Genomic DNA, 26,989 nt, shown 5'->3' on the forward strand with positions numbered 1-26,989 from the left:
TCTGCTGGATCAGGCTGCTCCAAGCCCTGTCCAACCTGACTTTGGACACGTCCAGGGACAGCTTCCAATGTCTGATGGCTTCAGAATGGTCGTGTCCGACCCACCCTTCCCATGCTGGGGCAGCAGAGCTCTGATAACACCTCTGGCACAGCTCACTGGGGGAAGGCAGCATGGAGATGGGAGCAAAGTTCATGGTCTGGGTACACCAAAGAAAAGAATGCAAGCAGTACATTTCCCACTGCTTGAGATGATGGTATCTGACTCCCCATATGGACATTTCCCCGAGTCCTGTGCACCCAGCCCCTGTGTTTCCGATCCCAGCTGCACCAAAATCAAAGCTGGGAGCATGTCCAAGTGCACTCTGAGCTCCCTGCAAAACCTCCAGCCCCAGTCTGCCCATTTGACTGGGTTTCTAACCCAGTTGTGGGTTAGGGACTGCTGGCCAGCAGGTTTAGGCATTGCTGCAGTGCAAATTAATAGGTATCAAATTCATACCCTTTATTCACTCTGCTGATTCATACACCCAAATGGAGGCAGCCCTGAAGGGGAACCAAGGAGGTCCCACCTGGCTGGAGGAGCCAGCACATGGATCAGCTCCCAGAGAGCAGAAGAGCATCTCCCAGTGCTTCAAACTCATCTGTAAATCCAGGGCTTTCCCTCCTCCTTTTAGTGCAAAATGTAGGATGGCATTTTCAAAGTCTCCCATGGGATTTACATACCAAATTCCTCTTCATCTGAAAAGGACCTATGTGTGCAAATACCTTGATCAGCACTGAAAAGTTCAGTGTATGGTAAAAAAAACCTGCAAAGGCAAAGGGCCCAGCATTGCACAGGCAGGAGCTGTGCACCCAAAGCAGGTTTTCTGAACCAGGTTTTACTGTGCACAGTCTGGGCTGGAGAAGCAAAATTGCATTAAAGGAGAAATGTGTGTTTCAACATTTACCTGAGCAAACAAGCAGGATTAGCTCTTAAAAATCTTTTTGCAGGCAGCATAAAGCTTTGTGATAATCTCATCTATTTTTTTTTATTTTTATTTTTTAAATACAGGTAGATTGTAATTGTAGGCAAAGAAAGCTACTCCGAGGTAATTTTAACCTTTCAGGTAAGTAACAGGCTTTCAACAAGTTTTCTAAATAGATACTTCCCAAAATGAATTCCAACACACTGAAGGCACATTCATTTTTTAATAGTTCAAACGTAGTGTGAGGTGAGGCGGGTTTTTTTTGAGCTGGTATCAAATAGATTAAAGAATCAATTAATAGAACTACCATTAAACTACCGCATCAGCTAACAGGGTTACCAGTAAAATCAACACCCAAAGGGAGAAAAAGTTGGACCTTCCAGAGACTAAACCTTTAAGTGAAGAAAAAAAAATAAAAAAAATCATAATGTGCTGTAGTGTTTGTGCTGCCTTCACCTCCCTGGCAGAACAATGTGTGCCATGGGACAGGCTCAGTCCCAGTGACCATTTCCCAGGAAAGGAATTGGGATGCAGAGATGCAAACTCATCCAAGGACTTGGCTGGATGCTCACCCTGCAGTGGGTCTGGGCAGCTCCCAGGGACACTGGGACACTGTCAGGGAGCAGCAGCAGCCACAGCTCCTGGTCCATGCAGGCGTGGGAGGATACCCTGATCTTGGGAAATAAGGGCCCAGGTAGCCCCTGGATGCCAAAGCACCAGGCCTGTGGTCCCTGCCCAGGTATCTCCACCCAAAGGCAAAGGTTAACAACAAAAGAATAACAAGCAGGACTTTTTCCCTGGGTCTTGTGAGCTTTTAGCCAACTTATTCGCCTCTTGGTTGCACTTCGTGGGAAAATATAATGATTTTTATGGCCCACTTTAACATTTTTATGTCTTTTTTTCTTGAGAAAAAAAATCCTACATTTGGTGTAAGAATTAAAACAGTATTTCATGCTTAACTGCAATCACAGATGATGTATGGAAGAGAGCTGGCTTCATGTCAACTCAATATAAAGCCAGAATTGAATCTAACTTGGTCACTACAGCTGTGAGATGTTTTATGGGGTGAGGGGATTTTTTCAGATCGGTCATAAATGAAATGGAAACTATGACTGGGCTCATTTTGTATCAAACAGGAGCAAAAAAAACTGTAGGGAAGAGCCAGGATTGCTACACATTTGTCTGAGTTGTTCCTTCAGGGGTGGAAGGTGCTGCAAACCCAAGCCAGTGCTGGGTGATCCTGCAGTGCCCATGGGTGGCTGTGGGCACAAAGCCCCTACCAGGGCCATGGGGGTTTCCTGAACTCTGGGGAATCAACTTCCAGCTCCTGTCTGGAAAACAGCATCACTGCAGCCCACAGCCCTGTGGGATGGGGTCAACTGTGGAAACATTCTGCCATCATGGCATGAATGTGATGCTTTGAGGGAACCAGCACGGTCCCATTTGTGTTTCCCACGTGGAGAGAGATTTTCCTGATGTTGGTTGTTGTGTTAGAAATGGGATTTCAAAGCAAAGATAAAACTCTCCATGTGAGGAAGGAGCTGCTGGGGAAACCATTTCTTCCTGCTTGTGTTCGAGTTGTTGGGTTTTCTGCTGCTGACTTTGAGCAGAACCCATCTCCTGCTGCCTTGACCACTGTTCCCATCTCCCTGGCCTGCACAGCCTCCACCACTATTCCCAGCCTCCTGGCCTCCATGATGATGGACACAGAAATGATAGCCATGGGCAGGTAAGACCCACATGGAAGGGGAATTTAATGTTAAAAGTTAAAATCAGTCAGCAAAGGTTCCCCTTCCAGTCAAAGGATGGATCTTCTGGGGGGTGTTTAACAGTATCAGCCTCTGGATCTGCCTGTTTTCATCCCTATAAATTCAGGATGGGCTGCAGTGGCAAAGCTCCCATTTCTATGCAAATCCATACAAATGATTGATTACCTGTAGAAATGGAATAACCACAAAGGCAGAAACAGTATTTCTTAGTTTATGTGGGGAATTTAATTACCTGCCTGTGGCACAGAAAAGGAAAATCAGGAAAACATCTTCCCTCACCCCAACCCAACCATTAAGCCTGGTGTTAGAGAGACAGGACGTGGCACTGCTGTGCCAAAATCTGCATCTCCTGAGGAAACAGGAGGAGGGAATGGAAGGGGCTGGGCAGGATGGCTGGATGGATCTTGAGGACACACATGGGGGAGACCAAAGCACTGGGTCTGATGGACAGAAGAGACAAGCAGAGGTTGGTACTTCTGGAATACCCAGGACCCTAAACACTTCTGCTAGGACCCGTCCTGATTTCTCCAGCAGCTGCAGAAACAGCTGTAATCCATGTTTTGTCCCAGTGCTCTTGCACTACCTCAATTTAATGGTATCCATGGCGTTTCCAGGATGCTTTCAGGTGGTGCCATGCAAAGAGTCTGGCTGGTGATAGAAATAAAATGAGCAGTGCTGGTTTTGCATGGCAACAGTTGCATTTAATCAATTCACCCAATGAAAAAAGGGATGTCCTTTTCTTTGCTCATAACTCTGGGTGTCAACACGAAAGGCACAACCACAGTGCACATGGGCCTTCATTCTCTGGCAGGTGTGATATTGTGCTGATGTGCTGGGACAGGATAGTAATTCTGTGAGGTAACAGCTGGGAATGATGAAAGGCTGTGGGAAAATTATGGTGGTTCTGCATCCCTCCTGCCCAAACTGCCCAAATGTTTCGTTACCCTTCTCTGCATTCTGCTTTTATTACTTAATTCCTGGATAAAATTCTTGCTTACCCTCTGGTCTCAGTGGCACCACAGGATCTGAACAGCTCACAACACGTTATCCTCCCACATTCCCCTGGGACAGGGAAGTGCACTGGGTAAACTGAGGCACAGAGGCATCATGAGGGGATGCAGGTTATCCAAACTAAACCCAGCAGAGAATTGTATTTGCCTTGCAGCAAAATGAAGGTTTGAGGCTGCAAACTGACTTCTCATGTGTGATGGGAATTGGTTCACACCTTATTGGCAGAGGGAAGGAACTGTGGGACAGGGCTGCAAAGTGATGGACAATGACTTCCAAAAATTCCCCATTTCTGAATGTTCCCACACTCTCCAGCTAGTATTCCCTGCCTTGTTTTTCCTGCGCTCATTTTGTGCCTTAGAATTTTTTTTTAAAGCCAGAAGGGGGATTTAGACATTAGAACAGCTACTGACCTGATACGAGTTAATGATTTTATAAAACCACTAAAAAATGCTTTACTTTAAAAGATTGATGTTTCCTATTGTATTTTTTCAATGCCAATTAATTACTTAATTCATTAGCAATGTAACACAGGAATAGTCTTTGAAAATCTGCTGCTTTGTGTAGATGCCTTTAATTACGGATAATTAAATACTGTGGAAGGACCTGATTATACCTCTGAGCATTTTCTAATCTGGAAAATGAAACACACTCCTGTACTCCTGAACACATAAAACAAAAGCTGAGCTCAACAGCCACAGGAAGTAAAAAAAGATGGGAAAACAAACACCCCAAAAGCCAGAACCACTCCAAACCCTGCAACTAAAAGAGGGTGGGAATTCCTGGGAAGGCTCCAAGTCTTTGTGCATGCCCTGACACAGCGTTGGACCCAGATCCTGCCTTTTTGGGGTACAAGGGGGAGATCAAGCTCAATGTGGAGCTGTTGCAGCCAGCAAAAAACATGGGCCCAGTGAACATAACTCCCTGTTAGCACTTGCTAAAGCTGGGAACAGATTTCCAGATGGTCCCTTGTACATATGGCAGCAATAGCCAAAACTGCCACAAAGAGCAAAGCACTCTCCAAAAATAATCATAGCTGACCTTGGAAGAGGAAAACAAGCTGTTGGTTTCTTTCTGTCTCAGAGTTTTAGCCCCAGAAGAAAGCCAGGGAAATGCTTGTTTTGAAGACAGCATTGCCCAGTGCCTCTGAGACAGATCCCTTCCCGGATTCTTAATTTGCATCCTTCTTCCCTGGACCATGAGTGATTGGCAAACTTGGAATAAACTCTCTTGTCTTTATTTATTTCTCAGCCGGCAAATTTTTGGAGAAAAGTTAGGACAGGTCTTGTGAAACATTAGGGGCAGGATGACATGAGGGGCACAAATACATGTCTGGCACAGACTGAACTGGAGACACTGAAAGAAGGAAAATGTCACTCCTAACACATGGGCTGCCTGCCTGCCTTAAGTCAAAGCAGCAACGTGGCAACCCTGCCCATGGCAGGGCATGGAACTGGATGATCTTTAAGGTCCCTTCCAACCCAAACTGTTCTGTCATGATTTGTGGGTGCTGATGCCCAAGTGTGGGATGTTGCCCTGCCCCAGAGATCCCCTCCTGGGGTGCACTGCCAAAATCCTTGACACACCAGCTGATTTCAGCAAAGAAATGCAGAAACTCAGCCACTGTGTGGTGAAGTGCACGAGGAGACACTGCAGCACATGGGACACATTGCTGGGACACTGCAGCACACAGGACACATTGCTGGGACACTGCAGCACACGGGACACATTGCTGGGATGCAGTGCCCATGGCATTTGTCAGGATTCCTGCTTGGTGCTGCCAGGTGCCAGGCCTGCCAGCAGTGCCAGACCCACTGCTGCTTCCACCTCACCTGCTGGTGAAATCTGTGACATGAGGAGCTTATGTGAGGGATTTTATTTCATTATTTTTGCCCAACAGATTAGTGGAAAACAGGAAGTCAGTGCTATCTTGCTGACCCCCATGGCTGTGACCTATTAATGCACACAGTGATGAGAAACATTGGGTTGGTCCCACCTCGGAGCCAACATTCAATGAGCCCATGCAATCCCTGGTACTGCAAACTTCTCTGTGCCAACTGTACCAGGGCATGTTGTATCTAGAAAGCCCAAACCTCAGTCAGGAGAACAAAATGCACACATTTTCTTGATGCACTTTGAGCCTCACCTTCACGTCTGGCAAACCATACTCCTGCAAGGAAAAGTTTTCACACAGGGCTTTGGAATGCTGGTGCATCCATGGGTGGAAGAGCCCAGCCTGCTTGGCACAGTTTGTCTAGGGCAGTCTGAGGGCGCCTGTCAGCATCCCACGGGAACCTGTCAAGCACTGCCACTGCCATGCTCTTAATTAGCTAATCCTCTCCTCTCCTCTCCTCTCCTCTCCTCTCCTCTCCTCTCCTCTCCTCTCCTCTCCTCTCCTCTCCTCTCCTCTCCTCTCCTCTCCTCTCCTCTCCTCTCCTCTCCTCTCCTCTCCTCTCCTCTCCTCTCCTCTCCTCTCCTCTCCTCTCCTCTCCTCTCCTCTCCTCTCCTCTCCTCTCCTTTCTTACATGAAAACAAGAGGGAGGCAGCACCTCCCTGAGAGGGAGAAAACAAGCCCAGGAAAAGGGGCAGTGCAAACTGCAAAAACGCAATGCACTCAACAGAGGAGCAAGGAAAGTCCTGGGTGGTTTTTGCTGGGGCTTGCAATGCCTTCTGTGGAGGCCACTCCTGTTTCAGCAGCTCTCCTCTAGCCTTTAGATCCACAGATATGAGTTAAGCTCAACCTGTAAAGGAAAGTAGGCACCTTTATTTCAGGGGTTGATCCGACTAGGAAACCCAAATAACCATTTGGGAAGGGGTGTCTTTCAAGTCGGGGTGAAACTGTCCAGTTTCACCCAGAGGGGCTTATACAGGCACAGGAACCGGCTCTGATTCTTTTTTTGCATGTGAAACCTTCACGGTGGAGCTGTTAGGATGAATGAGAGAGGGGGCAGATCCTCAGCTGCATACAAAACATGGATGTTTCCCTCGGAGCAAGGCAGCCAGGCCAGTTTACAGCAGCCTCAGGAACTGGATAACAGCGTATTTACTCTCTGGGGGGCATGATGTAGCCAAGAAAAAAAGTGGTTTCTGTACAAAACACAGCAAATACATCTAATCGTTACTAGAGTGGGCAGGTTTTTTATCACAGTTTCCCATTTAATTTCCAATTTAATAATTACAGTTTGACATTGCCTGTAATAATACATTTCTTTTTTTGTTTGGCACAGCTTGAGAAGTAACCAGAAATTCCCTCTTGCTGTTTCCTTGTAGCACAGGCGGGTGTTAGGGAGGGATCAGTCACTGCCTGGGTGTTGTAGCCCTTTCTGTGCATGGTGAGGGTTTCAGGGATAGGGCAGCCACAGCTTCTCTGGGCAACCTGTGCCAGGGCCTCACCACCCTCACAGGGAAGAATTTCTGAATGTCTAAACCCACTGTGTCAGTGTGAAGCCATTCCCCCTTGTCCTGCCACTCCAGCCCTTTGTAAATAGTCCCTTTCCATTTTTCTCGTCAGCTTCTGTCAATCCTAGACCTCGTTACTTACCCAGGTGAGGGGGAGAGCCAAGCAGGAAGGACATTTCCCATCACAGTCAGAGCTATTTCTCCTATTCTGCTCCCACTCACCTGGGGAGGGAAAGTCAAAGGTGCACTTTCTGCTTTCAGTGAAAATCAGAGCAGGCTGTCTGAAATAATTAATAGTGCAAAAAGTCCCTTTGTTTCTGTCTTCCCCATTGAAATAGTCCAAAGTATGAAGATCTACATCTAAAACTACGTCAACCCCTTTATCCTCCCAGATTTGAGAGTTTGTTCTGAAAGCATTAAATGGGGCATCTCATCACTTCCATTTTTTTCCCAAACCTTTTTAATGTACAAACAGTGAGTTTGCTGTAATTGGCTCTTTTCCCAGGGAGGTTTCAGTGAGTCAGCATTTTCTGACCAGCATATTCCCATCTTCTTCAAATACTTTCAGGCAGCTGCTGTGCAAAAAGTCGGAACTTTACAGCCTGGGGAGAACTTTGTGTGCTCATCTTCACAGAGACCCACTGCTCTCAACAGATCCCTGGGCAGGACATCAGCAGTCCTCTTTTTGGAACATCAGCTCCTGCTCCATGTATTCTAACAAACTGCTTCCCTACCAGCACTACCTGGCACAAAGCATTTGTAACTGGGATAGATTGTGGCTTAGTTGATGTGAAATTAATTACACCAGTAATTGTGGCACTGCTCTGTAATGACTCCTTTTCCTTTGAACTCCTCCGTGAATTCCTTGAGGGGATCATGATTTCAGAAGCGGGTACAAGTGGAATAGGGACATCCTGGAGTTCAACTCCCATTCCAAAGTGCTGATAGGGCCCCATGGGTGACTCCTCTTTCCTTGAGCTGCATCAGTGGCCAGAGCTGCAAAGAACCCCACCAGCCACAGCAAAGACAGCAACATCCTCTCCTCGTCCCCACCAGGCTTTTATTTGCTCGTGACCAAGCCCAAGCTCTTCAGTCTTGGGCAGTAATTCAGATCAATACTGCAGAAGGGTTTTTGAAACACAAACAAGGAGAGCAAGAAAGGAACCCCTGCACCAGCCAAGCTCTTTTGGGGATCTCTCATCCAGGAGATGGAGATGTAGGAAAGGTGGAGGGAAGGAAAGGAAACAGGAGGAGAAAACTTGTGTCTTTCTTAATTCTAAGTGTTCTCAGACTTGCTTAGCTCTAATCTTTAATTCATGTTTTCATTACAGTCTCTTTGCTCTGTAAAGTCTGCATTTCATGTAAAAGGAGCAGCTCAAACATAAATTATTTGACATAAGTCAACCCCTTCTTAAAGTCCTCTACTCTACATATGTGTAGGCTCCAATAAAGAAGCATTAAACATTCATCAAATTAGAAATACATGAAGACACTATCTGCCACTCTTCTCATATAGATATGCTTCATAATCCCAACCTCCTAGAGCAGCCAAAGCAAACCCTCTCTAATCCTTTCAGAAACCCCGACCATGCAAAACACCCCAGCCTCCTGCAGTGTGCCTCTGAGCCACCCACAGGTATCAGCAGGTCAGATCCTCGGCTGGAGTAAATCAGAGTAAAACAATGCTGTGTTTGACACCAAGTGACACCGACACAGGATTTGGCTTTAAGCTTCTCTTGCAGCAAAATGGTTTACAGCAATGTCATTGGATCATAAAGTCACTTTTTGTGTTTTAAAGTCACACCAAGAATCAGGTGGGGAACAGCAATGTGATGCCTGCTTTAATTTCAGCACTGCCCAGGCTCCTTGTGGCAAAGGAACCTGGCTTCCCAACCAGAATCTAGGAACCTTTCCCCTCCAAAAAAACCCTAACCCACCCCTTCTCTACAAAACACTGTCATGATGATAGTGAATCTTGAACTTGAACTTGAACTTGAACACTCTCACAGGCCAGTGCACACAAACTTCAGCAACACTTCCCCAAGGGGGAACAATCATTATGAGCAAAAGCTTCTTCATAAATATTTCTGAGTTTGAAGAGCAATGCAGACCAGGTAACATGTTTCTCACATCTCTGGAGCTAGTCCCATCCCACAAATGGCTTCTCATGATCCTCCCTGACCCTTCTCTTCAGGGTGCCTGTTACATCCATCTGAACTGTGCCGTGGAGGAAGCAGGGAAGCATGGTTAGGACCTGGCGTACAAATCCAGTGCAGCAGCTTTCAGCTCCTGCCTGGCCTTCAGCAGTCAGGCAGAGCCTTTTGCTGCCATGTTTCATTAGTGAATGATCCCTTTCTTGCTTGCTGGGCAGAGGCAGAGAGCACAGAGGCTCGGGAAGCAGCAGGTGACCCATGCAGGTGAACACACCAGGTTCGGGGGCTGCTGTCCTGCTGGCTCCAGGCTGCAGCTCCCTGGGAACGGAGCTCTTCCAGCAGCATCCCTGTCACTGCACAGCCTGGCACCCCAGCTTTGTGTGAGCACTGGGCTGTGGGATGGACTTAATCACATCAAGTGCTGCTCATTTTGTTCTCTAATGGCTTTTTCTCTCCCTCGTTGCTCTCAGTCTCACTTTCTCTGAAACTTCACGACGTGGGAGATTCAACTCAGCCCTCCCTGATGCTATCCAACACCAGCATGGCTAATTTTGGAAGTTTTAACTTTTCCAAAGCTTTTCAGTGTTATAGAGGCCTCTTCCAACAGCTGTGAGCATGGGGAGCAGATCAATCTTGAGTCAGCAGGGCATTTAAGCATCTGGATAATCCAAGTGCTGGAGTTTTCCAAAGCAATGGAGGATGCAGCTCTTGAGAGATGCTTTTGTGTCTGATTCTCACCAGCAAGTTCAGCATCTACAGGCCTTTAACCCCTTGGCCTGAAGTGATCAGATGGACGAGCTCCATTGAAAATCAGTTTCAGGGAAATGACTTCTCAAGGAACAGTAAAGCAAGCACTGGAGTATTTTGTCAGGTTGGTGTCTGCCTGGCCCAAATACACCTGCTCATTTTCAGTCTTGATCTTCTACAAGCTTTCAAATCAATCCTGTCTTTCCTCTGATGGTAATCAAGTCACTGCTTTAATTGAGCTAAAAGGGCACCACAGTTCACATTCCTGCTGGTCATCACAAAGAGCATTATCCAGTCCTTTCCGTGGCCCCTCGGGCTGACACCTGAAGGGGGTGGTGCCCCAAAAGTTGGCTGCCATCAGTAATTCACAACCATGCAGGGTGATGTGGCTACGCTGTGCTACTGCCTTCAGCTGCCAGGACCTGGGGAGAGGATGGTGGAGTCCAGCAAAATCCGGCATGGGGAGCACTTCTCCTTGGCTGGGCACATTCCCTTGCATCTGCACAGCCAACCAGCACATTGCATAGACTCTGACTGAAGGGGGTTTAAGTGCAATCTTAAAATCTGGCCATTTCAGGAATTCCTGAAATAAATTAGAAGAGGAATTTTATTTAGTTGTTTTTAGTTTGTTTTTTTTTTCTCTAAAGGGATCTCCCCGTGGCTCCAAATCACTGTTTTCCACAAAGTAAATGAACATGAAGTCTTCTCTCATCCTCTTGCCACATTTTCTGTGTCGCCTTTATCCTCCAACAGTTGTATATAATCAAATGGCAGACAAAACATCCTGTCCCAAAATCCTGCCCTTTTTTTCCTCAATCTTTTAGTAATTTTTTCCCATGCTTCCTTGATTTTTTTGTCACTGATCAAGTTGGAAGCAGAAGCTTTCCAAAACAATGACCTGGAGCTTCAGCGATCCACATCTTGCAGATAAATAACAAGCTACATTTATGCAATAAAGCACCAGCACTGGATTATTCCATATTGAAACCCTGGCACTTTTCAAGACAGTGATAATTTGGAACATCAGAGACCATGTGGGGAAGGGTTTTTGTCAGTACTGGCTACCAACATGCACTGTTAATCCATCACCTTCACCTAAAAGAGTTTACACTGAGATGGAGCCTTTTGTCCTGCAAAATCCCAACGGGTTTTGCAAAGAGGACAGCTCCCATTGCAATACCTGGGCAGGGTTTTGGCTGTGCCTGGTTGGGAAGGAAAAGCCCTGCTCCCTGACTGCATCACCAGCGCTTCTTTCTACAGCATCCAGACATCGCTCTCCTGCTTACTTTGGGAATGGACATGAAGTTCAGGAACCACCTCTGAAGTGGCTGGGCAGGACAGGAATAGCCTGGCTAACTGCCCCACTGCCCACAGCACAGCTTTTCCGAAGGGACACCCCAACCATCTGCCACCCAGAAAAAATGCACTTCCTCATAGCTCTTGCTGAGAAAAGGCAGCCTCAAAGGTCTGCCCCCAGGTGTTATTCTACATAGAGACATGCAAAGCTCGCTCAGGAACACGTGTAACACGGATTTGTTTGCCAAAGGAAAGGCTTCAACGGGCTGGGAAAATCCTTGGGGGGTTCCTGAGCAAGACACACTGTGTTACAGCAGGATCAGGCTGGGGTGCAGAATGCTTATTTCAAATTAACTCCAACAGAGAAATAATGAGCAGTGAGTTTATATTCCAGTAAATTAAGAGAGAAGCTTAGGTAAAATGTGGGTTTATATGCACGGAAATAAATTATTATTTACTCACTTTTGCACTCGTGTCCTCAAATATGAAGACATTTGTAGGGATTTATTAATATTTATAGCACATTATAATAAATACCCACAAGTGCTTTGCCTGAAGACATGCTATTTTACCAATCTAAAATCTGTTGAAGGTCAAAGGGATCTTTTACTTGTGTGTGGATGGCAGGATCAGCCTCTTTACTTGGGAATCTGTATCAACTGTGATAATTTAAAACTTTAATTAAAGACTCAGTGACAGATTATCTACGAAATGTCTTCCTGCTGCCCAGTATTCCATCAAGAACGTCTCCAGAAGCCCAGGCTGAGTAAGCACACTTGCCAGGAAATATTTCACTGTGGACATGTTAGTTTTTATCTGGTCCGTTGGGTAACAAAATCTTTTGTTGAGGATTGGTGACAACGAAAATTAAATTAAGACCAGACCCCAACCCAAAAATTTATAATATTTGTTTTATTCATCCCTCAAGAAAACGAAACACATGGAATTTCTCCCTTTGTGCACTGCAGTAGGTGAGAGCTGTTTGGAGCTGGCAAAGCAGAGGAACGTATTTAATCTGGATCATAGATTAAACCAGAAGAAGCGATGTGAGGGATGATACACTGCACCATTCCCAGACCACATCCAAAGGGTTGAAGGAAAAAGGAAGAGTTAAAACACACACACATCCCACCAACACCAGGGCTCACCCCACAGCAGTGGGTAGTTGATGGGGAGGGACAAGCAGAGGTGTGGGGATGAAGAGTGCAGGGTGAGCAGAGAAGGGCCCAGAACAGCACACAGGCACCTCCACAGGCCTGGCCAATGGGAGCATGCAGGCCTCACTGGGAATTTTGGCACAGGCAGAGTGGGTGGATGTTCTCAGGGAAGGGACAGCGATGATGGCACCATGAGCTGGATTCTAACAGTGGCAGGCCACTTTGTGATCCTGCAGAGGAGAGAGTTAACAGCAGTGACACACTTTTGTCTGAAGAAGTCAAAGGCACTGGAAATAACAACTCGGGGCCATAATTCTGCGGTCTGTCACTACCAGGAAACGTGAAATCCAGTGACCTTTCATCTCTGTGACAGAAATGCTGCGCAGCACCTGGAGCCATCGCCCTCAAAATCCACTCTGACAAATTGGATGATAGGACACGAAGGAGAAAATGTCCTCTGCCTTCCTCACCCCCAAATCTGAGCCTGCCAGTGAAGTCTGTGTGGAATGTGGTGTCCCTTGCCAGGAACAGCCAGCCTTGAATGAGCTGCTGTGGTTACTGAGGCACAAGATAACCATTGCATTTCTTTGGCCAAGAAGGAACAAATCTCCAAAGCCATTTGTTCAGACTGCTCTTAAATGATGGGACAGAAATCAGTATTGGCTTTCTATAAATTTTCAGGCCAGGAATGTTAGAATCAACAGATTTTTGCATTATCACAGAAGGATAGAATTCCAGACTGGTTTGGATTTCTTAAAGATCATCCCCTTCCACCCCCTGCCATGGGCAGGGACACCTTCCACTATCCCAGGCTGCTCCAAGCCCTGTCCAACCCGGCCTTGGACACTGCCAGGAATGGGCCAGCCACAGCTTCTCTGGGCAGCTTGCTCCTGTGCTCACTGAATCACAGCACTTCTGCCCTTGGCAGGATGTAATTAATAAGGTTATGAAAATCTGCCTGACTGTATGGAAAGAGAATTATTCTCTCATTAATAGCAGCAACAGCTGAACAAGCAGGCAAGCCATGCTCCTAGCAGAGTGTAGCAAATGATGCAGGGCTGTGTTTTACCTAAAATGAGGATTTTCCTTACCAAAATTTTAAGGGCTAGCTTTTGAATTGAGGATTTGCACCACAGAGATTACTCCCCCTCTCCCAACAACTGTATCCCTCGAGCTCTTCTATTTGTCAATCTGAAATTACAACCACAGGGACTAAAATCTTTTCATCACACCACAACATGGCACTGTGTCTGCACCACTTGGGCAGAAAACAAAAGCTACTGAATGGAAGGAAGGAACCAAATAAATTGAAAAAGGCGTGTTTCAGTCATTTAAGTGGGTCTGTCAGCTTGTGTTATCTTCACGCATTTGTGAAACTGAGCTTTAATTGACTGGCTGAAGAGGAGAGCTGAAAGACAAAATTTTGATCTCAAGATGAACACAGAGCTGAAAACACTGTGCTCCTCATTCATTAGGATGTGTCAGAGGGATTCAGATGGGAAGAGACACAGGAATGGCTGCTCCTTCCACTTGAATCTCCCAAAGTGTAAGAGAAAGGTGAATGGTGTGTGCCACACTCAGCCATGTCCAAGAGCAGTAACAAACTCTCATCATCAGATTGCCCAGGACACAGGAACTGCCTTGGTGCTCACTAATTTCTATCACTGTGGGAATCCCTTCATGACATTTGTGAAGGGCACAGCCAAAACTGCCCAGCTTGGGCCAACTATAAGGCAGTCAGCTGCAGCAGCAGGGAGGAGGAGGAGAAAGCCCTTCCAGCTGAGGGGTCTCCATCCCTCCAGCCAGGCTGGGACACCAGGAGGGGTTCAGCTCTCCCCACAGCACCCCCATGCTCCTCCATCCCAAGGAACAGCCACGACCCTCCACTGCCTGAGCTGTGCTGTAAGCCCCAGACAACAGGATGCCCAAGGCATCCAGGCTGCTCTGAAGGGAATGGTGAGAAATACATCCCTGCCTAAAATAGGCCTCAGATGTAGAGCTTTATGTGCATCCCCAACCGATGAGCAAAGAGAGGAGTGGAGAGATTTGGTAAAACCATGGATGAAGTTTCCTGGTTTCTCTGTGAGGGTTCCAATCATTTCACTGTGTCCCACAGTCCATTCAGCCCCCCTGTCCTTGTCCCACCAGCAGGAGCTGCTCTTTCCCTTTCCCCCTAGTGTTTTGGGCACACAGTTCTGGGAAGGAAGATGCTTCTCCCCCTGGTCACTAGGGGTGTTGGGGACTGCAACACAGAAAGGCACCAACCCCCAAAGGGGTGTGTGGGGGAAATGGTCACGGTGGGGAAGGGTTGGTAGGGAAATCCAGCAGCTCCTAGATCTGTGTGAAGGCCCCTCTGAGCTGCATTCCTGGGAATGCTCACATTCCTGAGGGACGCTCACAGGTCAGATTAATGCAATGCAAACCAGATGGGATGTGCTGCCATGGTAAATGAGGGGATTTGGGATGGTGCCCTACATGTGACAGGGGCACAGAGGCCACACACGCTCCAGAAGTGTTTGCTGAGTGTCAATGGGTCTGAGCTCCGTGACAGGCCTGGTGACAGCCAGTGGCACCCCTGAGTCACCAACCCAGGACACCAGTCCTGGTGAGCCTGATGAGAAACACCCAAACACAGTGAGCTGTACACAAAGGTGGTGCACAGAGCTGGGTGCTCTGAACTTCAGCAATAAAAACAAACCAATGAGATTTCCTAGGAACATTTTCTGCTTTCCAACAGAAACACAAAACTCAATGAAAATATGACATAATATTTTTAAACAAAAATACAGATACAAACCTCAGGTTTCAAGTAATATTTAGGGCATGATTTTCCAAACATTTTTTAATTCTTCAGGTTCCTTCAGTAAAAGTAGTTTCCGTTTCCAACTCTTTGCCTTTACTCTGTCTTACAGAGCAGAAAATGTGTTGAAAATGTTATTTCTTTACCAACATTTTCATTTAGGTACAAAAGCAACCATTACTCTTATTCAGCAGCGGTGATGTATGTAAGAGCAAATATATACGGATAGTGAATTCTAAACACAAGGAGATGAATCCAAGTAGCCATTTCTTACATGTTTAGAAAGCTGTGAAAATGTTTATGTGCAGCTGCCTTACCTTTTAATCTGTCTTCACATCTACATTAGGAGAAAGGTGCTTTTTCAGAGACATGTGCGAGTACAGGCTGTGGAAAAAGGCTGGGGAGACCTTTTTGGAAACAGATTTATTTTCCAAAGAGGTACTTGCAGTCATTCCAAAATATTTGTTGAATTATTGATGAATCAGACTCTAAGTCATGAAATGACCTCAGCAGGGCAATGAGGGCCAGTCTGTGCTACACACAGACTACAGCACACAACTAACAATGTTCTGGGCTTGGTGGGTGTCTTACTGGCCACAGGAAACGTTCTGCCATTGATTGTGGTGGGTTTTCCCTTGGCCTTAGATAACAACCATTGGTTTCTTAATGTAGGGACAAAGACCCTCTCTTTTCTCATGTATTTGATTCTCTGTTAGACTAATTTTGAGGAAAAAAACAAAGACATGAAACAGCAGCCACTGATATCAGGACTCACTCCTACAAAACCTTTGTCAAGCTGGCCATTCCATTGGCTTCAAGGAGAAAACACAGGCCAGGAAGGGCAGCTTAAATTTTCACCCATAACTGAAGCACCAGGAGAAGGACCAGCCCGTGCTGATGGAAGCAAACCTCAGTAACAGCATTTCAATCAAATGTTTCCTTTATATCTCTGTTAAAGCCAACACAGTTCTTTCTTACCATTTTTGCAGACAGGACAACACTGCTCAGGTTCATAGACTGGGTTGACACACTCGGGGACTGCGCAGTCTGCTACAACACAGTGAACTTCATTGCTGGGCTCGCAGCGACACCATTCGCATGGCGAGGGCTAGGAACAAATCTCAAATTAGCCCATTGCCTCCCGCAGCTCACAAGTTTGCAACATTCCCATCTTGCCACAAGATAAACACATCAGCGTTCAATACCCCTTGACTGACTCATTCATCATGGGTGATACAAGTTAACCTCTGGCACAAAGGAGCAACAGCTGAAACAGGCAACCACAATACCAGGAAAACCAGCCAGTCTCAGGCTTGTTTTCCCACACAGAGTGCAGGGTCTTTTAGGACTTTAGGTCCCTTTGCCAAAAAACTGAGCTGAAGCCTTCAGGTTGTACCTTGCTCTACCCATCTGTTTTATCTTACACATGAAGAAGAGCAGGATTTGTGGAAAGTCATGAGTGGTGGCTGATTTTCCAGGCCATACCCATCTCTCCATAGACCACCACTGCCAGCCACCCCCAAGCTGTTGGAAAGGTGCTGCTGGAATGGCCTGTCCATCTCCCAGCCTCCCGGGGTGTTTTCATTTCCATCCTGGGGTGTTTTCATTCCCACTTTTCAGGGCAGAGGAGAATAGTGTCGCTCTTGGAGGGGCAAACCCATTTCATGCTGTGTTTGTGCAGCAGGTGCATCAAGGGTCTGTCTCCTGCAACACAACCATGAGATCTCAACCTGGCCCCTCTCCTGCTTGCTTCAACAAGATCTCTGAGCAACAGGCTCACATAAAATACGTAAATAATTAAGAGACTGAGTAATTCTGCTGAGTCAGGGAATCAGGATTAAAGCACCCAGCGAAATGGATTTGTTTCAGCACCATCAATCCGGCCAGGAAGCTCTAGCCACCTCCAAATGGCACAGAGTTGTTACTGTCTCAACCTTTTAAAAGCCGTGAAAATCTGCTGAAAACATAGAAAGGTCAGTGCTTTAAGGTTCCCAGTGACTTATGTGTGTGCAAGTGTCATGAAAGCATGGAAACAGAGCTAAGGAAAGAGAATGAGAACTGAAAGGAAAATAACTTCCTTTCAGTACCAGTAGGTTCAATATGGAACTCCCAGTTTCTCACCATCCATCACTAACATTTCATCGAGTAAATGTGGGTATTTGGGAAAATTTTCTGCTTTATATGAATCTGCAGCTGTGGGAATTCCTCAATATTAAAAAATATTCTTCAACATTAAAAAATAAAGTGGGATGCAAAGAAAGAAGGATCCATGCTGATGTATTTCAGACCTCAGTGATGGGTTACTCATTTCTACAAGACAGATATAACCTGTGAGCCCTGCTTTCTGATGTGTAAAAAGCTCTTCAATTCACCTCTAAGAAGCTCCATGTGTCTCGAGTCGAATAATTTATTCCCAGGAAATTCATTTCTACCTTAAAATGCACTAATTAAAGCTTCCCTTGCTTTGTCTCAGCATCTGCAGTCTATAATTCCCATCACCTCTCATTTGCTCATGGCTTTGGCAATTTAGATAAAATCAGCACTCCTTGAGCAAGGGAAGAAGTGTGTGGAGGTGGAATTCCTCTCTCTAATTATCGCTCCTCTTTCAATCCTGCTTTGATTTCTGTCTGAAGCACCAGGAATCTAAATTCATTTGACTGACATTTCTTATTCGAGGCTATTTAATAAGAAGAAACAATACAGAAGAAAACAGACAGAGCTATTTGCTGAGGGATCAATAAGAAAATTGCTGCTTTGTTTTTACTCATTTTAATCACTAATTATATGGAGCAGTAGAACTAGATCTTGTGATTTGTGGAAGCTTTCACTGACGTCTCCTCCAGGGGTTGTACCCATTCTCACTACTCCAGTGGCTGCAATGCTAAGAAATATGTGATGCTTTTCCAGGGCTGCAGCCCAATCCAGGGCTCAAAGAGGATCAGCACAAGCAGAAGCTGCCCCTGAAAGACTCTGCAGCTGAGCAAATGAGACATGACACACACATCTTCTGCCTCAGCCTTGGTGGTGCAGCCTGAAAACGACACTGTAATAAAGCAGGATGTTGCCTGACGCTGGGAGCAGCTTTCCAAGCAGGAAGAGCTGCACGCAATTAGAGAAGGGAAGCACATCCTGGCAGAACATGGAGTGAGCAGCCACCAAATGAAAAGGCTGCTTTGGCATGAACCAGACCTTTCCCTGCCAGCTCCTCCTCCCCGCTGCAATAAGGTCAAGCCACCTGGTCTTGTCACCAGGATCTTCCTCTATCTGACCACTTACCATGGGGGACTCCAGCCCTCCTGACCACTTGGTTTATGAGAGTCTTGGCAATTTCTTCCATGGGATGTGCTTTGGGATCCCATCTGCAAATCCCTGCTCATTCAGAAAGGAATTTGTCCCAAGCACACTTGAGGTTAAGCATTCTGAAACTGTCTTTGCAGGCTCTGCATCCCAGCTATTACTTTCCCTGGTGCTACCTTCTTGTGGAGCAATTCTGGGACACTGGCCAAAAAGTCCTCTCTCTATTGGTACAGGTAGCAGGAACACCAAGCAGCAAAATGAAAAACCGGGAAGTGAAGAACAGGGAGCCAAGCAAAAGATGTCCTTAAGTTTTGTTTCCTGTTTCCTTATTTAAAGATTTATCCCCCATGAAAGGGAGGTGGTTTACACTTTTGTAGCCACTGAAATTCAAGCAACAGTTGCAGAAAAGGAACTCTCATCTCTGCCGAAGGACACTGAAAAAACACCAGAGGTTTTCTGGAATAGGAAGGAGAGAGGACACTGTCCCACATGGACAGTGCAAATGCTTTATCAGTGTCCCTTAAACTGATATTCTGGAAAGAGTGGTAAGATTAAAGAATCACAAAAGGTGGTAATTTATTAACTCCTGTGTCCAGGGCAGAATAATCTCCTAGAAAACTCGCTAGGGAAGGATTTATTAGGCAGGATTTCAAGAGCTGTTGGTGAAGAAACTTTCTTCTGACCACTTCCTAAAAGGAAAGGGTGCTCAGGATGCCCAGCCACAACACAGCTACACGTCTGCACCATTCCATGGTCCTGTACTGCTCAGTATGATTTCAGAAATGGCTTTATCAGAGCAAACTGGGCCCTTATGTAGAAGGTATCAGTAAGTAAAGCAGTTTAACTTGGCCAAACCAGTGCAAAGTACTGAAATTCTTTTTACCCCTTCTTTACTTCTAATGGGGGTGAGAGCAGTGATGTTCAGAGCCAGTGGGGTGATGCATTCTTGGACTGGATGTTGTTGCCAGTGTAGGGGCCAAGTCAAGCCAAGCTGGAGGGAAGCAGACATGGCCAACACCTATTCACTACTCAAGGGCTTTTACCAGCAGCTGAAATGGGACACAGAGCACAGGGGACCTTCTCAGTCTCTGCACTGACCCTAATCCCCCTCTCCTTCAGCCAGGCACTTCAAAGAGCAGCACAACCCATTCATAACCACCCCTAAGATCACAGCCGAATTTCTATTTCTCTTCTGTTCTACTGATCCCAAGGAGGACTGTGAGCCCAGGTTTGGCTGGGAGGGCAGGTTCAGCCCCTGCTTCTGTGTGGGATGGCCCCATCACACACCTCAGGATGGCCAGAGGAAGGAGCCAGCACTCCTCCTGTTGCATGGCTGGAAAACCTGAGTCTCAGGTGCTGTCAAATGGGAAACATCTGCAATCAGCAGAGTTTGTTAACAATGCAAGGAGGAAGGAAAATTAGAACAGAGAATAGAAAATACACACGGCTAATAAAGATTTTATGTGTGCGAGCACATAATGATAAACTTGATAGACGACATAAACAAACACATGAAAAAGGCAGCAAAGGAAACAGAATGAAAAATAAGATATACCCTGAGCAGGGGAAATTGGGAAACTAAACAGGATATGGGTGCCCCACCTCCTAATCTTCACTCCTGCACCCATACAACACAGCTCCCCACCACTTTGACCCTCTTTTTGGAAGCAAATGCCAGCACATGTAGGAATTATAACTGCTAACATCATCCAGCTACTCCTCTCTTACAGGGTTGGGCACCACGTGGGTCCTTCTTTAGTCAGCTACAAGGTTTCAAAAATCCACTGAAATGTAGTACCTCTGAGAGGTCTGTTTTGTGAGCAGGCCCTCAAGTCCTCCAAAAGGACTGGGGGACAACCAGAGAGATCACATGATCAAACAATTCTCTAGGGAATAGCCCACAAAACTGATTATACCCAAACCTAAGGTGGAGAGAAGATGCCTCCTGATGCCCCAAACATGGAAAAGGCTTTCCTGTATCATCACCAAGGAATATTGTACCATCACTGTATCATCACTCAGGAATATTCTCCTTCAGTGAATGGAAGAGGCATATCTGTATCTACGAAACATCATTTTGCAGCTCTCCTCTTGCCTGCTTGCCTGCAATGAGGATTTCTGTGTCTTTATGTCTGCTTGTCAATCACTCTTAGCTGCAAAAACCCTGAAGATGACATCTGACTGATGCTTTTTCTTCACCTGTTTGTTCTGTCAGTCAATAAGAAGCTGTTTTCCTCACTTTTTGCTCTGCTGCCACACTCACCAGGCTAACTGGTTAACAAGTCACCCAGCTCAGGAGATGTTTCAGACAAAGTTTTAAGGCTGCAGTTCCCTCTGATCAGTTGGGATTCTTCCAGATGGCTTCACCCAGACTTGGGTTTTGAGGTTCATACCCCTCCAGGAGCTGGGAAAATGCTGCTCCTTTTCCAAGCAGCCTTCCAAGACTTAAGTGCTTTTTGGCACCTGGGTATTTCAAGAGCCAGTGGATCTTGTATCATTAAAACTGACTGTTTAAAGACCTGTTACTCCTGGAGACCTTCCATTCCATGAATTCAGAGACCAGCTCCTCCAGACATGTTTAGCACAGCCATTTCCTAACACTTTGGACCTCTCCTCACTGTTCCAAGAAAATGCCTTGAGTTGTGTGGCATTTTCTTTGTACCTCGGTTTCCAGCCTCATGGAAGAAGGTTTACATCTTTTCTGGAGCCAGGCTGCTCAAAGCCTGAGATTTAGTTATCAGGATTTGCTGTGCTGCTCTCTTCCCCCTCCTTCCTACAGCTAAGCCTGAAGAGGGTTTTTGTGCAAGGATGTTCCCTAATCCCATGCTGGAAGGCTTCATGTCACTGACAAGGTCCCATGAAGTGGTGCATAAGGACCATGTTCTCGTGCTGACACACGCCAGCCCTTCACCAACCAGACACGTGCAGAGCAATACAGACTTCACAGCTTGGCATCAGGAACACTTGACTTTTCTTCTGGAGAACAATGTAAGTGTTTACAACCTGCTCATCATGTTACAATGCACCTACTGGTCATCCTGGAGGGGCTGTCCAAGTCACTGGAAGCCAATCCAAGTATTTCCACTGAATTGTGTATAGCTGTTATTGGGGGCCTGTGGTGTTCTTCAGAGTCAAGCAGGTGAATTTACAACATGGCCAGAATGGCTGGAGAAATCTGTTTTGTTGACTGGAAGACAAAGAGGAGCATAAGCACAGAATGAAGCCAGTGAGTTTGTTTTCTGAGTTCTGGGGAACCCCAAGGAGCCATCACATCAGAGCAAAGGCATAGGAGATACTGGGACTCTTGGTACCACTGCAAACCCAAATCAAGCTTTTCAGCTCCCAGCTCCTTCAAACACCAAAAAGGACATGGTGTGTAAGGATGTTCCTCTTCTAGGTTATACTGCAAAGGGAAAAAATGCTTTTCATGGCAGTTTTACTGAATATGGAGTTGAAATGCTTTCTCTCCCTTTAAGAACATGTTAGAAAAAGAAGTGCCAACACCTTAAAAACAAGGTGCCATCCCTTGAATTTCTGCTGATGCCAAGGGGGTTTGAGATGCAATGGATCTCACCTGCCACTTCTGCACAGCCTGCCATAGATTCAGATCCACGAGCTGTATCCACATGCACATCCTGCCTACATGTGTGGATGTGTCCCATCCCCTGCAAGTGTTGGGCTCCAAGGAAAGAAAAACTGAAAACTATCACTGCTGTCAATCTCTCCCTCTTTTAAGTTTTCAAGAGACTCACAAACATAATTCCATTCAGCCTCTTCCCTCAGACAGGCTGGACTGATGGCATCCTGCTCCATGCAGACAAACAGCAGGAAAAGCAGAACGATGCAGAGTGATGTCTGTCAAATTGGGCACTTAGATCTTAAGAGGAGCTGTAACTTTTAATGATGCTAAGGACAATGGAAATTCTGATGGAAATTATCTCTGTAGCTACAGTTTCAGTTGGGGAATTTATTGGCAGGAAGCAAGAAAGGGAAGAAAGTTGGAAAGGACCTGATGAATAAATTCGGAGGCAAAAATGGCTTCTGCATTTTGGCTGAGGTGGGAAGTCATAAACCAGGGGAGAGGAATAAAAAAGGAACTGGGATAGCATTCATCAGAGATACTCCTGGAGGGGAAATTAGAATCATTTTCATTGTTATTGAAATTGCCTGTGATCTCAGGCAGATTAGCAGAAGATTGCAGGAAAATTTAGAGAGCTTTCAGCTCAGAAATTTTGCAGGTGCCAAACTTGTGGAGAAGGAGCTGGTGAACAAGTCCTGCCTTGAAGGTGAGACTGAAACCTGCCCACTTCTCTTTTGAGCTGCTCACTTGGCTTTCACTACTAGCAGTGTTTAAATAACCATCTGATTTGTGTTAAAAATTTGTGCCGACACAAAAACTCACAAAGGGAAAAATTTCTCTTATTTTTGTCATTTACTTAATAAAATAAAAATCAACCAGTCAGCTAGTGGAGATATAATATCAATTATACTACAGGAACTGTAACCAGTTGGATTTTCCATAGGTGGAAAGTTACTCAAATAAACAATGTGTTGAATAATTACAGACAAGCACACTCACTGAAAACACCATCAGGTTGCAAATTACTTTGCAACAGGAAAAAACTACTAAGTCATTAGGTAATTTATCTGCAGTGAAAAAACTGGAGCTGCATCCTACTTACATGGAGCACTAGTGATACAAATCAACTTTGCCATCCAAAAATTGAAAAATGCTTGCACCACACTGCAGATTGGCTCAACCAAGGACCTGGCTTCCAAGAAGCAGCAGAAGCAGATGCTGAGATGCTGTTTTTAAGGGAGCCCCCAACACACACACACAAACAATGCTAACATAAGAGTCTTTCCAGCGTGTTGGTGACCAGGCCTGGATTCTGGAGATGGAAAAGCACAGGGATGCTCTAATTGCTCCAGGTCATGTATTCCTTGCCTCCCTTCATCCCCAGGCCTTGTCTGTCCAAAAGCAGAAACAATATTATCCTTGCCATTCTTTTGTAGATATTTTTGGGGAGCTGTACAGATCAGTAAGGCAGATGAGGGGCACAGAAGACGTGTCTCACCCTGGGTATCCTGGGCCCACATCTGATGAGTCAGGGTTGTGATGGCTTTAGGAGCTTTGAACTCATAGATTTGCTCTGTGCCATGCAATTTGTTGAGTTTAAAAGGCTCCTGGAACCATGTCTGGATCTGAAGAGTGACTCCTCCATTAGCTGATGAGAGAGACAACCTTGAGCCGAGTCCTGGCCCCTTTTCCACCAGAGCTGTGCATCTGCAATCTCGTGGTTGCTCTTCTCTCCCGAGAGCAGTAGCAAAGCTTTCTGTAAAAACATGACTTTGCACTTCTTCCGTGAGAATGCTCTCTTTGCTCTGATATATGTCTCATTTTATTCCTTACAATAGTTGCACTTCACCTACCCTGGGGCTGAGAGGACTGAAGCTATTACTTTGGTGATAATTTTTATGACTCGATTACAATAGTTTTTTAGTTCAGACATGCCCAGTGCCCAGGAAAGGGGACTCCTGAAAGGTTACAGATATGACAGATGGGACCGTGGGTCCAAAGTGAGAAGTGCAGCCCCGTTCAGACACAGACAAAATATCTGGGGGTGCTTCACATTTGTTAAACTCCTTTTAATGTCAGCAGGAAAAGTGAGCCCAGCTGGCAGCTTTCTGCTCTCCATTCCCTCCTGGCTGGCTTTTGCAATGAGGGAGCCATATCTAGGAGAAAGCCTCCAGGAGCAGGGAGAAAGGAACAGACCTGACCAGAAAGGTGATCCCTTTCACATGTGTTTTCCCTATACCTGAGTCTGGTGTTTCCTCCTTTGTCCACACTGAGAGCTGGGAGAAGGTGGCAAGATCAGCTCCATGTACTGATAAAACACTGAATTTCTATTATGGAGGTAGGTATAATACAACCAGACATCACTGGGGAGATGTGGATCTTGGTCCTGTTCCTTCTGCAGCTGCCAGCGGTGTCTGGGAGGTTTCTGTCCCTCAGAGGATGTCATCATTTGGTTAGGAGCACAGGCTGGGAAGGATGTGAACTGGAAATGTCTTTGAATGGGTTATCTGTGATTAGAGAATACACTGGGTCTGCTTACACTGGGCTAACCCTCAGTCACAAAAGTTTTGCTGACTGGGATGACCACAGTTAACAGATTGAGACATTCCCTGCTTTCAGGAGGTGTTTTAAACCCTATTGCTTCTCCAAGCATACTGATTTTACTGTAATTCCCAAAGAATCACCTGTGATGTTACCACAGAACTGAGTAAGGAATCCTCACGTATCCTTATTTTGCAACTAGACTGAGCATTGTCGCTACATAACTTATCTAATTATTGCTTTTCAAACAGTAACTAGAATAATTGGCTGATTAAGCATTTTTTTAATGAATGCAATTCTGCATAGAGCACATTCCAGTGGCAACAAACACGTACCTGCACTTCCCCTGGCTCTGTCAGGAAACAGTTTCCTAAAAAACCTTCTCACCAATGAGCAGTGAATGCTTCTAAGGATGACATCGTTCTTCCTAAGCTCATGACCTGAGGACCTCCTGCTCACCAGCCCCACAGAAACAGCCTGGGTGACAGAGATGAACAGCTTGGGAGAGGCAGGGGGTGAGCAGTTCTCTCCTTGGCCCCACTGAGCATTGTCTGGAACAATAATAAAGCCTCAGAGTTGATTTCACCACTCTTGGAAGGAGCTGGTAACACCTGCATGTACTACATATACCTTTTTCTTAACAGTAAGGCTTCAGCAGCCATGGAGGGAGGGCAGGCGAAGTGGCAGAGCTTCTCCTCTGGCTGTACAGATACACCCTCTCCTTCAGCAGCTCCCAGTTCTGGAAGCAAGCAGAGTGATGGGCTATTTCCTGGAGTGAATAACTGAAAGCCCAGCCCCAGCTCTGGCAGTACAAATGTTGGGCACACATTAATTCCTGTGTCATATTTACTGGAAAAATACCAATCTCTTGGGATTGCACGGACAGGCTGGGTTCTGCACTGGGCTGCTGCACCATGACTAAAACTGGGGGCCTGTGCTCAGTTCCTGCTGATTCTGAATTGTGGGGATGCTCAGTTTTGGGTCTCATCCATTTCAATGGGGAGCTCTGAGACAGTCTGTGTGTGGCACAACCAGCACCACTGAGCTCTGAGCTTTTGGGGCCTCCCATGCATTACTGTGCTTCAGGGAAGAAAATTCCATGGATTTTTGATTTCTGAATAAAGCCCACCTTCTTTCACTTATTGTAATAATGTATTTGTGCATAATGTGATATATATGTTACAGAATCAGTAGCTAAGTGCATAGCATAATTTCAAAAATAGGTTTCACTATAGATCAATATGTGACAGGCCTATCTATTTTAGTATGTTTTCTTGGTGCAAATTATGACAGAAATACAGTAAGTCAGTAATTTTAAATTCCTTTGCATAGACATTGTCACTGTAATTTTGCCAGGAGGGAGATAATAAATCATACTTTTCCATCTGACTGATGTTCTGTTTCTCCTGTCTGATTTCAATGGCTGTATGCTATCTTCAGAGCTGGCATTGTTCATGGCTCCTTTTATTAAAGCACAGGCACATTATTGAAATTTCTTTTGTATTATGATTTTCTAGCCATATGTGAAATTGCAGAACACACAAGAAGAAGGAGGAAAAAAAAAAGAAAAAAGCCCCACTTGTTTGAGTTATAGTAGAAAAAAAAGCCTGCTGCACACATCTTGGAGAGAAAAAAATGCCAATATTAAAATGGGGGACCCATTTGGGGTCCCTGTCCACCCAGGACTGCCACACCCTTGTTTCCCACCTAAGAGCACCACCCCACCAGTAACACTCTCTAACCTCCCAAGTGCTCCATTCATATTTGATAAGCTTGCACTGCTAGGCTGGGTACCTGCTGGTCTGAGCCAGGCTGTTGTTTATATCACTTAATTTCTATTTCTGGCACAGCTCTGGGGGTGGGGAATCACTTTTTGGTTTCAGTGCCTCCTCTTCTTCAGCAGCAGGATGGACACACTGAGTTTCAGGGGCTGAGAGCTGCTGGGATAGCAGCTGCATACCTGCCTCATGTGCCTTTTCACGAGAGGCCTTGCTTTGCTCAGTTAAATTCAGGTAATTGCATTAATAAAACATTTTAAAGAGCATCAGCAAAGGAGAAGGAGGTGCCACTATTCTGAAGTAAAGGTTTCCATAATGAGCTGAGAATTAGTGTATGATAGTGCTATGCTTACACAGTCCCTCATATATTTTGGGTTCTGATTGCACCCTGAAGAACCCAGCTAGAGCTGTGTCCCTACTGTGCAAAGCACTGTGCAAGAAGACATAAAGTCAGCAAGATACAAAAACCTTCACTGAAGGATTACAGGTGATTTGTGGACAAA

At 45.8% G+C, this 26,989-nt stretch overlaps 1 protein-coding gene across 5 annotated transcripts in view; it reads right to left on the minus strand.

Annotated features, from left to right (window-relative positions):
* The window catches only part of VWC2L (von Willebrand factor C domain containing 2 like), a 43,727-nt gene that overhangs the window by 9,071 nt on the left and 7,667 nt on the right, over positions 1-26,989 (minus strand). For 4 of the 5 annotated variants that reach the window (XM_014882011.2, XM_088167653.1, XM_088167651.1 and 1 more), the window contains exon 3: positions 16,269-16,398. In XM_014882011.2, the coding sequence (XP_014737497.1) occupies positions 16,269-16,398 (130 nt within the window). Of the gene's footprint in view, positions 1-8,855; positions 10,621-16,268; positions 16,399-26,989 lie in introns of those variants that run through there. The other variant, XM_088167650.1, reaches the window with a different exon arrangement.

Source organism: Sturnus vulgaris, chromosome 7 (genome assembly GCF_052056855.1).
Source record: "Sturnus vulgaris isolate bStuVul1 chromosome 7, bStuVul1.hap1, whole genome shotgun sequence".
In the NCBI taxonomy this organism is placed as follows: domain Eukaryota; kingdom Metazoa; phylum Chordata; class Aves; order Passeriformes; family Sturnidae; genus Sturnus; species Sturnus vulgaris.